This window comes from Zalophus californianus, chromosome 5 (genome assembly GCF_009762305.2).
Source record: "Zalophus californianus isolate mZalCal1 chromosome 5, mZalCal1.pri.v2, whole genome shotgun sequence".
Lineage (NCBI taxonomy): Eukaryota > Metazoa > Chordata > Mammalia > Carnivora > Otariidae > Zalophus > Zalophus californianus.
Genome location: NC_045599.1, coordinates 140,162,908 through 140,180,172, shown reverse-complemented (window position 1 = coordinate 140,180,172; position 17,265 = coordinate 140,162,908). Strand labels below are relative to the sequence as shown.

The window sequence follows — 17,265 nt, the reverse complement described above, 5'->3', positions numbered from 1 at the left end:
TCTGTAACAGAATCACTACCCTGAATGTGTGAATGTGCAGACAGCTACCTTCTTCCCACACAGAGGGTTCTTGTTTTCTGAGTGACAAATCTGTGGTTAACAGAAATTTTGTGTCATGTTCAGGGTTGGGAAGTTAAACTTCTTTGTACTGGTTTTGACACTTTCATGATATTCACGGGTTAAGCTTTTTAGGGTCAGGCTTATTAATTTTGGCTCAGGACTTTCTTGGACACATAGGCTCCACTTTGTAGACCATCCCTCCTTTTGGGATCAATCTTGTTACTTCCTGAAAAACTATTTCTGCTCCTACTCATTATCCATTTTATCGAATGAGGGCTCTTAAAGTAAAATTAAAAGTCACTCTCATTATTTAAATGTTGTAGTTCTAGGTTGAGATATAGCAAAGTGAGGGGATAAGAACACATTTTAGCTTATGGGCTTTGAATCTTATGATTCCCTCAAGGAAGTTTTTGACATCTGACCTGAATACATGAATTTTGTTGAATGTGTATTCATTTTTTTTTCAGTTACTTTAAGATTTAAGATCCTTGAGGGTATAGACACATTATCTCTAAATTATAGCAATAAACTACTATTATTTTAGAAATCATACATGAAATATATCAGAGAAGACCACAGAGCAGACTAAGAGTCTTGAGTACCAGGCAGACAACTCCTGAGTCAAAGAAAGAATCAGAAGGACTTTTTTGTAGTTTTAAAGTGGGGTGACTGAGTTGGGAATAAAGTTAATATAGAACAAATAATATCATATCATTGATTAAGAAATGATCTATAACATTCTATATTTCCATTTCTTTCTTTACTGAAAAATAATTACTTGGAGTTGCAACCTGTTAGTTTGGTTATTATTAATAAATATTAGCTAATTTTGCTTCTATGGTATTACAAAATCAAGTTTGTAACTTTCATGATTTTAAGGAGCTTAAATTTTAAACTAAAGAAACATTACATATTCCCAGGGATGGTTCCTTATAACAGTAAGTGATATTTACTTAATTTTGGCACATTAGATTAAGTTTTTGGCTGAAGACCAATATTTTTTTTTTCCAATGATGGGTTAATCCTAAAAATAAATCTGTGTTTTAATTTAATCCTTCAATGCACTCTCATCCTGTGAATAATGTCATTTTAATGAATTTTACATTAGTTCCAAAAATCCTGAGCCACCTAGTACATTCCTATAAATTCCAGACTTTGGGGGTTTCAGTGCCAAGCTTTTAAATCCATTTAGTAATAGAAAAAAAAAATGTTAGCCTAAGTGTTTTTGTGATGGTTTCTGAACTTATATAGTTTACAAACAGTTAAAGTCACTATTGATTTTAGGACAAGTCGATGTCTTTCTCTCTCTCTTTTTTTTAATCAATAATTTTTCCGATTTGCTTGTTTCGTTCTTAGTGTACAAACATGGAGCAAATATATTTTTAGCAGTTCTTAAAGATAGTCATTGTAGGGGGAGATCAACTTTGCTGCAAGGATACTTTCCAAGTCCAGCTTTCAAGGGAAGAAGAGGGCTCATTGCCATAATAAAGGAGGGTGAGGGTGCAGGAAGGGGTGCAGTGGTGCAGGGGCATGAGGGAGGGGCAGCAAATGGCTGGGAATGGAAAGCATGCACTTAAGACGAGACAGTCCAATGAAGATTTCTTTTTAGTGGCATCCTAAGGATCCTGTTGAAGCAAACTTTCAACAATCCTACCCCAATTTTACCATATTCTAGGTGCAGTTGGATTTCTTACAGAAGCTGGTGAAAGAGCTGAAATCTGAGTTAAGGGTACACAGAGGTCCAACAGAATTAAGCTTTGCAACAAGGGTAAATTTATATTTCTTTTAATGATATACACAAAGGTAAACATTTACAATCAGATTTTATTTAATTAAAAAACCTGGTCTTAAGTGGTATGCTGTCTGCATAGATCACATTAACAGAAATGCAGTCCAGTCATAAAAATTAATTAAAAGAAATTAAATTGATATTAAAAATGGTGGAGGGGAACTAATTTGCAAACTTACAGTAACACATCTTAAAATCCTCTCCTCCACTCTTTTCTCTACCAATATCTCCCATATCCTGTAGCTGCTTCTCTGTATCCCTCACTCTCCAACCCCCAAACTGGTCTCCTTTCCCATCTCAATCTCCACCCAAATCTTCTCTAAACTTAATAAATATCAACAGATATTTGGTGAACATAAACAACCTCTGAAGCAACTTGATGAATGATAAAGATATACTGGTGGATAAACCTGAAAAGCCGTCTTGTTCTGATGATCCTCTGCTATTCATTCTAGTGGGGGAAAGAGACAATAAAAAAGATGCATAAGTAAAATACATACAATTATATAGTTATAAATAATAGATGGTAATAAATAATAAGAACCAAAAACAGTGATAGTGAGTCTACAATGTCTGTTGGAGGGAGTGGTGGCCAGTGCAGTTCTTGCTGAGAAAGGGACTGCCAAGAAAAAGCAAGCAAATATACTAGGTGAAAACATTTCAAGTTGAGGGAACAATACTACAAAAAATCTGTGTGTAGAGTAACTCTGACATGTACAAGGATGGGAAAGGAGGCCTTTGTGGCTGAAGGGGAAGGTTAGTAAGAAAAGGATCAGAGAATGCATGTGACTTTACGTGTAATAGACAGACTTTTCTCTTTATTCTGCATGAGATGGAAGCCACTGGGAATTTCTGAGTAAAGGAGTGACACTATCCTCTTACGTTTTAATAGGCTCTGAGTTGAGAAAAGAAGCACTAGAGTGAAGGGAGGCAAGGGTAGACACAAGAAACTCAATCAGGAGACTTTTACAATAATTTAGGAAATAATGGTGTTTTGGACCAGGGTGATGATGGGGGGGTCATATGAAGCAGCAGGATCTTGAATATATTTTAAAGGCATCACAATGGGATTATTTTTGATAGACAATTTGGGAGTTGAGAGAGAGATAATGGAGTTGTTTTTATTTACGATGGCAAGGACTGAGGATGAGTTGGTTTGGGGAGAAATACCAAGAACTCAGTTTGGGATATAAATAAGTTTGAGATGCTTACTGTATACTCAGATGGATAGGTAGGCAGCTGGATACACGGGTTTGGGTCGGGATTGTGAAGAGAAGTCTGAGCAGGAGATATGCATTTGAGAGAACCGAAGTGGTATTTCATGCCATGGAACCGAGTCAGATCCCTAGAGGAGTGAATACAGATAGTGCAGGGAGGAGCTACAAAGCCTGAACTTTGGGCACTGCAACATTTAGACATGGGGTGAAGAAAAGAATACAGAAGAGACAAGAAAGAAGAGCCAGAGAGATAAGGAGAAAACAGGTGCAGGCACTGATCTGGAGGCCAAGGGAGGAAAGCATTTCCAGAGAGCATTTCCAGAGCAAGGGTATGATCAGATGGGTTAATGCTTCTGATATGTCAGTTCTGATGAGAAATGAAAAATGATCATTGGATTTAGTGATATGGAGATCACTAGTGGCCTTGAGAAGAGCAGTTTTGGTGGAGTGAGGGAGACAAATCATGATCCAAGAATGTTAAACAAAAAGGGAAAAATTGGAGAAAGTAAGGTATAGAATGCCCTTTTCGAGGAGTTTTGCTAAAAGGGAAGAAGAGAAAGGAGAGCAATAGTTGGGAAACTAATGATGTAATGTATGGTGATTAACATAACAATAAAAAAGAAAAAAGAGAGCTTTTATTTTATCTATCTACCTTTCAATTATCTATCTATTCATTCATTCATTCATTCATTCATTCATTCATTCATAGTTAATCCTGGGAGAAATATTTATAGGCCAACGGATTGATCCATTAAGGAGGGAGAAAATGGTGACAGTAACAGATGACCTTGTAGGAGCATGAAAGGAGGCGGATCGAACACACGGGTGCAGGGTCTGTTTTGGCTGGGAGCATTGGAATGACAAAGTCAGGAGTCTGGACTCTGCTTTAGCTCCTTCTACTTTTCCTTTTTCCCCTTCTCTCCAATGGCTCCATAATCTAAATGTAAATTATCCCTTACAAGCTGGAAAACAAAGAATCTTACCCAAAAGGATCCAGTGGGGAAGAATGGTGAAGAGACCATGGAAATCTATAAAGAGAGGTGGTCAAGCATAGAGCAGTAGCAATGTTGGCATACTTCACATTTAATATCTTTTTTTAATCTCTTAGAAATCATTTATATTTGCAAGCTGGAGTGATTAATGATTACATTTCAATAACATAATTTTGTCTCTGTCTGCTGTATGGACAATGAGTTGAAAACTGAGAAAAATCTATATATTCACTAATTGTTTAGATAATGCAATGCCCATCAACAACTTCACCCTTTTCCCACAGCTGAACTGACTGACAGTTTTCTCCCACTGGAAGGACACCAATATGGATTTGAACGCTTGTACAGGACCCCAGATAGTTGGATACCATGTCAAGGGGCCCTATTGTTCTACATTAAACATTTCCTTTTGTTTAAAGTTTTCTCAGAAGGCCATTACTAAATAAGAGGAGGGGGAGGAAAACTGGACTCTTTTGGAAAAGTTAAAGATAGATCAGGAAGCTGCTGAATGTGGAGATCCTTCAAATATGTCAATTCATCTGAAGAGTAGTGAACAAACAAAGGCAGGTAGCTTTGATCACCATTACTAGCTAAACATTCCGGATTGAGATAATTACCAGTCATCTGTGACAACAGATGAGGATTTGATCCAGAATATCTAACCACAAAATGAAGACAGCTTAACAGGTTAAGCTAATGAACTTGTATTTGACTTAAGAGACTGTTATTTTAAAATTATATATTCATATATATAATTATGTACATGTATGTATATGTTTTATATCTAATATGTATTAGAGGTAATACATATTAGATATAAAATACATGTGTATATAAAATATATTTAATATATGTATGTATAAAATATATAATTATACAGATGTATATATTATATATATTATCTCTAGAAATATCTCTAGACATAATATATATTATACATATAAAATATATGTGTGTATAAAATACATATTTAACACAAATTTTATGGTAAAAAGATGTCCTACAAAGCAACTTCATTTCTGGGACAGAATCCTTGTACTAGAAGCAATAGAGAAGATTCTTGCTCTCCTGAACTGGGAGAATGTTTCATGGTCTTCTACTTGCATAAGCCTCCCTAAGTCTCTGTTTCTGATTTTGCAATCACATTTTTTTTTTTTAAGATTTATTTATTTATTTACTTGTCAGAGAGCGAGAGCACGAATAGGGGGAGCGGCAGGCAGAGGGAGAAGCAGGCTCCCTGCTGAGCACGGAGCCCGATATGGGGCTCGATCCCAGGACCCTGGAATCATGACCTGAGCCGAAGGCAGACGCTTAACTGACTAAGCCACCCAGGCGTCCCAAGTTTGTTGTTTTTTGATTGAAGGAGGTTTCCAAACTCCAGGACTAAAAACACCTGAATCCATCCCTGCCTTTGATTAATTTAAGTGTTCAGTCCAGAATGACACTTGCATAATGCTGGTGTAGCCTGATATAATATAAAATCCCAGACTCATTATAAAGTCTCTCCTCCCCCAGCTCGGTTCCAATTCAGATTTGAAAGTTTCAGAGTGTTTGGTGTTGGGGGGGAAGGTACTACAGGCTTCTCTCGTCTTTGCTTCCCTTTTGCTCTGGTTCGCTTCCGCTCTTGACCTCTTTAGGATTGGCCTCAGGGGGAATAATCACAAGTGGCTGGTGCAGCAGCAATGAGTGTCGGCTGACATAGCAAATCATCCCAATCTGACCCCTTTACTCTTACACAGTGAGTGTTTTTGTGTATTTCTTGGCAATATTTTCTTCTGAAGCTTCTCTGATGCTCCCCTGACGAAGACAATATCTTCCCTGGGCTGGCCACCTGTGACTACTCCTCTGCCCCTAGGTTCGTTCTAGTACCCCCCCTCTGTTTTGGTGTCCCTTTGCCCGTTCAGATAGAACCCTTCAAGGGATCTCTTTGTAAGGGCTTCCCACGGCAAGGTCCATGTTTGGATTTTGAGAAACTTATCTGGGTGTGGAAATGCAGCTTGACCTAATGCACTCCCTTCTCCTTTTGTCTAGGACTTGAATTTCTCAAGTCCCTTTCATTGGCTGGAGGTTAAGGGGAAACATCACCTCTGCTTCCCTATCGGTGTGTGTGGGTCAACACAGCTCACTGATAACTTGCGCTGAAGAGATTGTCTCAGTCCTTTAATCTTTTTCGGCTGAGGTCAGTAACCAGGTCACGAAGCAGGACCAGTGTGGGACTGCTGTCCCCTCTCCTCCACCCCATTTAAAACATCCTGAAGGAATGGTTTAGCATCTGTCTTCAAATGTAGGTGTATTTAGAGCTTATTGTTCTGTGCTTTACCTTAGCAAGATTACGATGAAGCAGGAAGAACGGCGTTTAATAACATGTCACACTCCCAAATTGGAAGACACAGGAAAATGGAGATGAAACAAGTCTGAAAGAACATTTTGGCAAATGGAACCAATGTACAAAAATGGCAGGATAATCCTGTAATGTGAGAAGGTGGCCACCAAATCTGGAGGGCAGTGTGCTCAGAATAAAATCTTTCCATTTCTGACTTGGCAAATCAGACACATCTTTAAAGTGGTCTATAATTTCCTAATATAGGTTTTGACTTCTAGATATTACACTTAAAGACAGAAAGGGTAGCTGCAAGAAATGTAAAGTCTAAGAACCAATGGATATTTTTTCATGTTGTAAATGGGCCCACAAGAAAGAATCTATCTTGGTTTCCCATGATTTGATAATCTAGTGATTTCCTTGGTCATAGGGATTCAATTCCATAGCATAATCTCCAGGCCTCTACAATAGGTTAGAAAAATTTACCATCCAAACACCCCGCAGGTTAACTTCTAGCCTAAACTGGTCCTCATAAAGAAGTAAGATTTTACGGAGACAAGAATCTCCATTCATAATGTGTCTGGAATGGCAACAGAAGCTTATTAGTTTAAAAGATTGTATTGAGTTACTGGGATAAATTATTAAAATGTTAAATTCTTTTAAACACAGATGATCCTTGGTTATCTGTGTCATATTGGGCCATTTGTGAATTATCTCAGTTTGCACACACTCCTTTGGCAGGTAGGGCAACAAAGGACTCATACTTGTAGATACTGATGTGCTTTCTTAAACTGGATTCATCTGCCATAAATCCTACATTGAAAGTAATAATCTGTTAGAAATTTTTTACCATGGACTGCCTCGTAGTGAGTTTGAGTGTGCCAGGCAAGCCAGTTAAAACGTCTCGCAATAGACGTGCTAAGCTGTCAGCGGGTATGATGAAAGTGTGGTGAACACTCTCTCGAGACCCGAAGATACGGAGGAGAGGAGGACCGGAAGACCGTCATCTTGAGATCAGGCCCGGTGCTGATAGGGCGCTGACTTTCCCTGTGGGAAACCGTTTTCCAGGAAACCGGAAGCCAGCTACCTGGGTGGAAGTCCCGCCTCCTTGAACGCTCCCACTCTTCCTGTTTTCCTGTCGTTTGTGTTTGCCTTTGCTTCCTTTCCTTGTTTTATCCTTATAGTAGAAAAGAATACTTTTAGTGTCTCCCCCACTACCTCTGCTGAGCCGGTTGGATATCTCATTCCCCGAGTTGGGGTTCCCGACCCACGCCCCTATGTAGCTGGGATGTTTGGACTCCTCGGACACTGAAGGAAGGGCGGAGAGAAGCACAGAATCCGGCTTCTGCATCTGCTACCGGACGCGGCCTCCCCGCCTCTCCCCTCCCGCTGCCATGCACCCTGCAGCCTTCCTGCTTTGCATGCCTGTGGCCACTGTGCTTTGGGGAGCGGCCCCCATCCGGGGGCTCATTCGAGCGACTTCTGACCACAATAACAGCATGGACTTTGCAGACCTTCCAGCTCTCTTTGGGTCTTCCTTGAGCCATGAGGGACTTCAGGGATTCCTTGTGGAGGCTCAGCCAGCCAACGCCTGTAGTCCCGTTGCCCCGCCACCCCCCGCCGAGGCCAACGGGTCAGTCTTTATTGCACTTCTTCGGAGATTCGACTGCAACTTTGACCTCAAGGTCCTAAACGTTCAGAAGGCTGGGTATGGTGCAGCTGTGGTACACAATGTAAATTCCAATGAACTTATGAATATGGTGTGGAACAGTGAGGAAATCCAGCAGCAGATCTGGATCCCGTCTGTGTTTATTGGGGAAAGGAGCTCCAAGTACCTGCGTGCTCTCTTTGTCTATGAGAAGGGAGCTCATGTGCTTCTGGTCCCAGACAATAACTTCCTCCTGGGCTATTGCCTCATCCCTTTCACAGGGGTTGTGGGACTGCTGATTTTGGCCGTAGGAGCGGGGCTGATAGTTCGTTTTATCCAGCACCAGAAACAGCTCCAGCGGAATCGACTGACCAAAGAGCAACTGAAGCGGATTCCTATACATGACTATCAGAAGGGAGACCGGTACGATGTCTGTGCCATCTGCCTGGATGAATATGAGGATGGAGACAAGCTGAGGGTCCTTCCCTGTGCTCATGCTTATCACAGCCGCTGTGTGGACCCCTGGCTCACTCAGACCCGGAAGACCTGCCCCATCTGCAAGCAGCCTGTTCATAGGAGTCCCGGAGAAGGGGAACAGGAGGAAGAAACTCGGGGGCAAGAGGGTGATGAGGAAAGGGAGCCAAGGGACCACCCCGCCACAGAACGGACCCCCCTTCTGGCCTCCAGCCTCACACTTCCCACATCCTTTGGCTCCCTAGCCCCAGCCCCGCTTGTTTTTCCTGGGTCTTCAATAGTTCCATCACCCTCCCCATCTTCTTCTTCCTCTTCTGCTGTCGCCCTGGTCTGATACTCCCCTCTAGCTCCCCTACCTAGTTGCACAGTCCCTCTTCCTCCTTCCAGTCTTCCTCTTTGAGGGATAGGGGACATTTCCACCCCAGGTTTCTTTCTCCCTTCCCTAACCTTATCCTTTTGAGGGGGATGAGAGTGGAAAGGGACAGGGTCTTCACTTACTGGGTTAATAAAATTGTATTTGTGGAATAAAAAAACGTATTCAGATAAGTATTCAGAAAGCTGTCAAAAGCAATTTGAAAGAGCGTATTTTTGTAGTTTGTGTCAAGAATAAAAAAATGAGAGACATTATTTTAAATCACTCAGAGTGTCTTAAATTTACTTGGGGATATTAACATTTTACATTTGGCCTCAGTGCAATTTCTACTATCTGTAAACATTTCAGTTTATTTGTTTTAACCATTTTTGAGAGGGGTGCATATAAATTGAGTAATCTACACTTACCTAAATGTTTAATTGTCATCAGTTAATGCCTAGAGAGTGCAAAACTGTTGAAATGTCTATGTGGTCATGACAAAAAAATAACTAGGTTGTAGGTCACCTATCCTGTGCTCTTCTTCTGTGTTAAGTGGCGACGTGAATATAACAGATTTAATTGCTTTATAACATGCAGTCAGGTAGCTTTCAAATATGGCTAACTGGGGTGGAATTTTAAGAGAATGCCTTTTAGCTTTGTCTTTTCACATCTTGGAACTAAAAACCTCTGTAAATGAAGGAACCATGCTATCTGAAATGCTTTTCACCTGAGAATGGTGATTGTTCAGCCATATTTTCTGTCTGGAGCTGCCTGTGTGTAATTGTATAGGACAAGAGTTTGCTAGTAAGGGATCATTAACTATACCCTTTCTTTTTAGGAATTAAGGTCATTTTTGCCTTTTAATGATTGTTAATGTTAGCTAAGCAAGTTCTTATTTGTATGCCCAATTTCAACTCACCTCAATCTTCCCAACCCTGCACTGGTAATGAAAATGATTAAATACTCTCAGTATAACTCTGTTATTTGAATTAGAGTGTTCTCTTTCATGCAAGCCTTGAAATAACTCTTACACTGAAAGAATTCTATATTGGAAAACAGAATCAAGAGTTAAAGGAAGATGTAGTATTTAAGCTAATACATAGTTTTATTTCTATAAAGATGCATTTAAAATCACAATTTTAGAACTGAGATGGTTCTATTAAGTCAGTTGTAAATTCTACCGCAATTATTTGATCTTTTTTTTAAAATTTTACTTTATTATGTTAATCACCATACATTACATCATTAGTTTTTGATGTAGTGTTCCATGGTTCATTGTTTGGGTATAACACCCAGTGCCCCATTCAATATGTGCCCTCTTTAATACCCATCCCCGGGCTAACCCATCCCCCAACCCCCCTCCCCTCTAGAACCCTCAGTTTGCTTCTCAGAGTCCATAGTCTCTCATGGTTCGTCTCCCCCTCCAATTTCCCCCCTTCATTTTTCCCTTCCTACTATCTTTTTTTTTTTTTTAACATATAATGTATTATTTGTTTCAGAGGTACAGGTCTGTGATTCATCAGTCTTACACAATTCACAGCACTCACCATAGCACATACCCTTCCCCATGTCTATCACCCAGCCACCCCATCTCTCCCACCCCCACCACTCCAGCAACCCTCAGTTTATATCCTGAGATTAAGAATTCCTCATATCAGTGAGATCATATGATACATGTCTTTCTCTGATTGACTTATTTCGCTTAGCATAATACCCTCTAGTTCCATCCACGTCATTGCAAATGGCAAGATTTCATGTTTTTTGATGGCTGCATAATATTCCATTGCATATATATACCACATCTTCTTTATCCATTCGTCTGTTGGTGGACTTCTTGGCTCTTTCCATAGTTTGGCTATTGTGGACATTGCTGCTATAAACATCGGGGAGGCACATACCCCTTTGGATCCTTACAATTGTATCTTTGGGGTAAATACCCAGTAGTGCAATTGCTGGGTCATATGGTAGCTTTATTTTCAACTTTTTGAGGAACCTCCATACTGTCTTTCAGAGTGGCTGCACCAGCTTGCATTCCCACCAACACTGTAGGAGGGTTCCCCTTTCTCTGCATCCTCACCAACATCTGTCATTTCCTGACTTGTTAGTTTTAGCCATTCTGACTGGTGTGAGGTGGTATCTCATTGAGGTTTTGATTTGGACTTCCCTGATGCCGAGTGATGTTGAGCACTTTTTCATGTGTCTGTTGGCCATTTGGATGTCTTCTTTGGAAAACTGTCTGTTCATGTCTTCTGCCCATTTCTTGATTGAATTATTCTTTGGGTGTTGATTTTGATAAGTTCTTTATAGATTTTGGATACTAGCCCTTTATCTGATATGTCATTTGCAAATACCTTCTCCCATCCTGTCCGTTGTCTTTTGGTTTTGTTGACTGTTTCCTTTGCTGTGCAAAAGCTTTTTATCTTGATGAAGTCTCAATAGTTCCTTTTTGCCCTTGCTTCCCTTGCCTTTGGCGATGTTTCTAGGAAGAACTTGCTGCGGCTGAGGTCGAAGAGGTTGCTGCCTGTGTTCGCCTTTAGGATTTTGATGGAATCCTGTCTCACATTTAGGTCTTTCAACCATTTTGAGTTTATTTTTGTGTGTGGTGTAAGGAAATGGTCCAGTTTCATTCTTCTGCTTGTGGCTGTCCAAGTTTCCCAACACCATTTGTTGATGAGACTGTCTTTTTTCCACTGGACATTCTTTCCTGCTTGTCGAAGATTAGTTGACCATAAAGTTGAGGGTCCATTTCTGGGCTCTCGATTCTGTTCCATTGATCTATGTGTCTGTTTTTGTGCCAGTACCATACTGTCTTGATGATGACAGCTTTGTAATAGAGCTTGAAGTCCAGAATTGTGATGCCGCCAGCTTTGCTTTTCTTCTTCAACATTCCTCTGGCTATTCAGGGTCTTTTCTGGTTCCACAAAAATTTTAGGATTATTTGTTCCATTTCTTTGAAAAAAGTTGATGGTTTTTTGGTAGGGATTGCCTTAAATGTGTAGATTGCCCTAGGTAGCATTGACATCTTCACAATATTTGTCCTTCCAATCCATGAGCATGGAAAGTTTTTCCATTTCTTTGTGTCTTCCTCAATTTCTTTCATCAATATTTTATAGTTTTCTGAGTACAGATTCTTTGCCTCTTTGGTTAGATTTATTCCTAGGTATCTTACGGTTTTGGGTGCAATTGTAAATGGGATTGACTCCTTAATTTCTCTTTCTTCTGTCTTGTCATTGGTGTATATAAATGCAACTGATTTCCGTGCATTGATTTTATATCCTGCCACTTTACTGAATTCCTGTATGAGTTCTAGGTAGGGATAGAGGGTACATGCCTCAATATCATAAATGCCATCTATGAAAAACCCGCAGCAAATATCATTCTCAATGGGGAAGAACTGAGAGCTTTCCTCCTAAGGTCAGGAACACGGCAGGGATGTCCACTCTCACCACTGCTATTCAACATAGTACTAGAAGTCCTGGCCACAGCAATCAACAACAAAAAGAAATAAAAGGCATCTGAATCAGCAAAGAAGAAGTCTAACTCTCACTCTTTGCAGATGATATGATTCTGTATGTGGAAAACCCAAAAGACTCGACCCCAAAACTGCAATTATTTGTTCTATTCATTAATGTTATGCTCCAGGTTTTTATCTCAATATTTTTCACAATATGCGTCCTTTGGCATGAGATTGTATTAAAATGTATGCATTGATAAGCATTATGCAGTATTGAGGGCCGCAGAACACGGGGTTCTCAAGGAACAGATCCTGAGGTAAAATTTTGTGTTTATAAGTTGATTGAGGAGTTAATGAAGCAGAACTGGGCAGAGGGAAAAGACTGGTTCACCAGAGAGCACTGTAGCTGGGATGGCCCTGTAGAGGTGTCCCAAATCACAGCAAGAGGGCAGGTCCTCATGCCCTTGAAGTGACCAGTCATTTCTCACAGACTGACACAAGGGCAGAGGAGTGATCCTGGTCTGGGTAGCTTTGTTCAGACAAGGAGAGTTTCTGGAGAGAAACTCACCTGAGAACCTTTGGTTACTAATGCCCTCAGTAGCTAGAGGAATGAGTGCTTCAGTCTTGAAGAGGGGGAGGTCGGGCCAGTTTCTATAAAGATTTACTAAGGGTGGGGGAATCTGAAGAATAACCAGTGTGAGAAACTTCACTAGCTTACTTTGTGCAGGGGTCCTTTCTGTTATGATACAATACTCTGAGGTTAGTACCAGATGTGAGCAACATACAGAAAGTGCCTAATTAATATTTGTATGAGCTTCCTCTAATGGGAAGCAATATGGAGAGAGTGGCCTTTGTTAAGCTGAGTTGAGGATGAGAGAGAAATAAGAAACAAAGTCTGGGAAGTGTTTGCAACAGCATTTCCCCAGCTTCTGGGCCAGCAGAACTGTTGAGAGTTCCAGGTATTCATTTTGTGTCTACTGAGCATCTGCCAAGGCTCGATGACATTCCAGGCTCTGCAAGGACCTGTGACACAGAGAAAGAAGATCCCATTCCCAATTCTCTGATATTCAGGAGAAAACAAACAAGTAAACAGTCACTACACAGCGTGATGCTTGTGACAAGTCATAAGAGAGGGCATGGTGATCCAGGAGGGATTATCCACTGGTGTGCTGGAGTGGCTCATACTGGCTCAATAGAGTCAGTCTTTTTGGAAGCCTTGCCACATTGTTGCTTAGCACAAGTGATATTAAAAATTATATCATATAAATCATCAGGATTAGATTTATTGTTTTGTTGATTATCTAGACTTAAAGAAGTAATAGAGAAAGTTAATAATGCAGATTAAACTTAAATATATGATGTCATGTCTCCAGCCATTACATTATAAATAGCACCAAAAATATCCTTCCAGGGTTTGAAAACTAGTGTCTGGCAAATAAGTCCTCATGCCATTGATGAATGAGTGAAGTTGTCAATACATCCACACTTTCCCCCCTTTTGTTTTACTCATTAAGATAAATGGAAATATCAACTAATATTTATATCAGAACTATATTAGTTTGTCAATGGCATGAACAACTTCTGAATTGGGAAGTAATCAAGCATTTATTCATAGTCTAATTTTGTGAAATCATGGTTGAATTGCAATCATAGTTTGGCTACGAATGCAAGAGTTCAGCAAAAACCAGCCTCAGTATTCTGGGAGGATAAATGAGCTATGTCATATATACAATAAAGAGTATTGTGTATTTTATTATTTTCCTAAGCTATGTACTAACACCCTTTTGCATCAGTAGAGATTATAATAGAATTATGTACATATATGCATCCCTGCATTTTTCCCTGCAAGAGCAGGTTGTTTAACCTTTTCCAGCAAACCACTGGATAAAGCAGAGCCAGCACAGTAGCTTGCAGTTACGGTAGGAGCACAGGTAAGGGCATGTAACTCAATCAGAAAGCATGGCATGAGGGGAGAAAGAAGAGGAACATGAAGGTTTCGCCAAGATTGCTAGTTGAATTCAGATTCCTCCCCTTTCTCTCAGACTGTGTTCTGCTTTGTAGCAGGTTATGATGAAGGTAAAATTCACAGACTCTCTTTCATTCTGTGGTCAGTACTGCTGATCACAAATGCACTGACTGTCATTTGGACTGGATGAAGGTACTCAAGTGCAGCACTTCTTATTGTCCTTCCTGTTTTTGCTACAGCCCCATTTTTGTGATAACCTAGTAAGCACTGTTGAAATCACCCCCTTTCCCTTGTGAGATGCTTCTAGGCCGTCTGCTCTGTGTGGATTCTCTGTTCAGTGCTCACTGTTCCTTGAGTTATTCTGGGAAACCTAAGCCTCCCCCACATCATTGGAAAGCACCATCTATCCATCACCCAAAATGGCGGGGCTACTTTGTCTAGGTCCTGGTTTCCATATTGGACGAGATAGGGTTCATCACCTTCAATAGACTGTGAGGGAATATTTTACTTAACACACCACTTACCATGAGGTAAGATTCAGCTCTCAACCCTTCCAGATCATCTTTTCTAGGTCCCAGTTCTCATATCTCCCCCCGCTCCAGGTTTATTTTGCTCTTTTCCCCACCATAGATATGCTTTAGTTGATTTTCATAGAATTCATAAGATTGAATATTTGACAAATCAGAAATATCTTTGAGTTTAAATTTAAAAGTTCATGTTTTTTCCAGTCAAAACCACTTTTAGTATTCTTTAAGACTATAAAAAAGTGATTAATAATATTGTTTTTTTTTGATGAATGTAGAATTATTTGGCTTAATTTTTTTTCTTTAAAAAGACAGTTTTTCTTTAAAAAGTTCATTGTATAGCACATCCCTAGGCTGTAAGTTTCTTAGGGAAAGAAACAATGAATTTTATCTAATTATCATGAGGTACTAGCTCAATCAATGTCATATACCTAAAATGAACACATAAATATTTTTAAATCACTTCTTTAAAACTTGATTATATAAATGAGGTTGTAAACTTTTTTTTTGTAATAAATATGTCTTATATCAAAGCAATGTGTGGTGGAATGTTTTTAAAGATGCAACTACAAGTTCTGCCGTCTCTGATTTTTCTCAGTCATCCTAACTCCATACATTAAAAAATATCTATTCATCCATCATCCATCCTTTCCACCAGCTGATGAACCAGTCATTCACTCAGTGAATACTAGCCTCTGTTCTAGTTATATAGCAGTGTGCAAGATAGATAAGGCCCTGCTCTCATGTGAAGGAGAGAACATGAAGCCCTTCAAATAAAAGGTGACAGAAAAATATGTCTCTAGTACTTCTCAGAGTAGAGGCCTTTAGGCCTTTCAGTGGGGAAGAAAGATCTAGAAAAGCATGGGGGAGGACATGCAAATGTGCACAGGTGTAAAAGGACCGGGCCCAGGAATGTGGAGGGGTGGTAGTGTTTAGGAAGATTGAAGCACAATGCCTGCAAAAGTACAGGGAAGAGAATGTGACATGTTCTAGGAACAAAAAGAATGGCAGTATTTCTAGGGCTTGGATTATGAAGCGGGAGGAAGATTTGATGAGGCTGCCAGTGTGAGAAGAGGCTAGAATGTGAAAGGCTCAATGAACTGGTTAGAGCGTTTGGGGTTCTCATCATGACTGAAGTGCAAAGAATGGGTTAGAGTGGAGGAGCGGACAAGCCTAGGGCTTGGGAGGCCAGTCAGAAGGTGGTACAACAATCCAGGTGAGAGGAAGGTCACCTGACCTTAGGTGGTGGCTCAGGGATTGGGGAAAAAAATCAGTGTCATTCAGGTAAACTCTGTTACACGGGTCTGGGAGAACAAGAAAAGATCCAAATGAATATGTCTTTACAGTCAAAAGACAACAGATAAAAATCCACAGGTGAGTAGTATCACCCTTGTAAAGGTAATAATTTTTGATAATTTATTTTTTAGAGTTATTGTTTAGTTTTTCCTTTTAGCAAAATTGATTAACCTTTGTTACAACTGAGGAGACAGAAATAACAAGGAAATGTAAATAGAAGGGATACTTTTCTGGTAACTTGTAAGTTTGCTATTTCACTTGGGAACAAAATCAAAACAAGATGCCAGACTGTGCTTAATGTATGTGCCCTCTGAGCCTGTGAATATAGCATTGCTGGGCAGACCACAGGCAGGGGTGGGGTCTGTTTTGCTCTCCTTTGAAGGGGCTGAAGACCCTGGATAAGGACCAAAAGGCTGAGAGGGCACCTCAGGTCTGGAGCTTCCACCCACTTGACTGAAAAAGGGATTCAACCATTCGGAACACAAATACAGTCAATAATAATTGTTGCATAAAGACGTGGCACCATTGGTTTACAAAAGCCCATTCAAAGTTTTAAAGATCATAGATAGGTTTCTATGAGATTTCTTTCAGTACCACATAGATATGATGCTTACAGGATCTTCATTAGTTACATGTGATCTTTATTCAACATTTGACCATAATTAGTGATTATTTGTGGCTGATTTGTTCCTTTTATCCCTGTAAGTTATTGTTTTTGTGAATTCCAAATTGCTTATTAAAAAAAAAAACGTTACTTACTTAAAGATGAAGAGGAACTTTGGCTGTCTGAGATTTCTTACAGTGGCCTGAGTAGTCAAAGAGATGGTTTACTTTGCCTGGAAAAGGAAATGTGACCCTAGGATTACACCCTGGAGAGATGATACTTCAATTCAAATTGGAATTCACAGAGTAATTGCAGCCTGTGGTAATGCATCTTCAACATCTTAAAATAGCTATTAGATGGGTAGAGCTTTCCCCTAGAGGAATAGCAGTGTTCACTAGGGGATGTCTTTTGTCTCTTTCAAACCACCAGAGCAGCCTCTGAACAATGCACAAAGAAATACCATATTGGACATTTTCTGGAGTGATCGGAAAATTGAGAACGAATATATTTTCATCTCTTTTGGATCATGTTACAAATAAAAAACAGATAAAAAATAAAATCAACAATTG

At 39.9% G+C, this 17,265-nt stretch overlaps 1 protein-coding gene across 2 annotated transcripts; it reads left to right on the top strand.

Moving 5' to 3' along the window:
- The first annotated feature begins 7,772 nt into the window (after positions 1-7,772).
- LOC113929747 (E3 ubiquitin-protein ligase RNF167-like) lies at positions 7,773-9,024 on the top strand. Of its 2 annotated transcripts, XM_035727785.1 has the most exons (2): positions 7,773-7,946; positions 8,064-9,024. In XM_035727785.1, exons 1-2 carry the CDS (start codon positions 7,773-7,775, stop codon positions 8,832-8,834), a joined length of 945 nt encoding a protein of 314 aa, XP_035583678.1. In that variant the 3' UTR covers positions 8,835-9,024. The 2 variants fall into 2 exon arrangements, with proteins under 2 accessions (XP_035583678.1, XP_035583677.1); XM_035727784.1 differs by having other exon boundaries at positions 7,773-9,024.
- Positions 9,025-17,265: the final 8,241 nt, after the last annotated feature.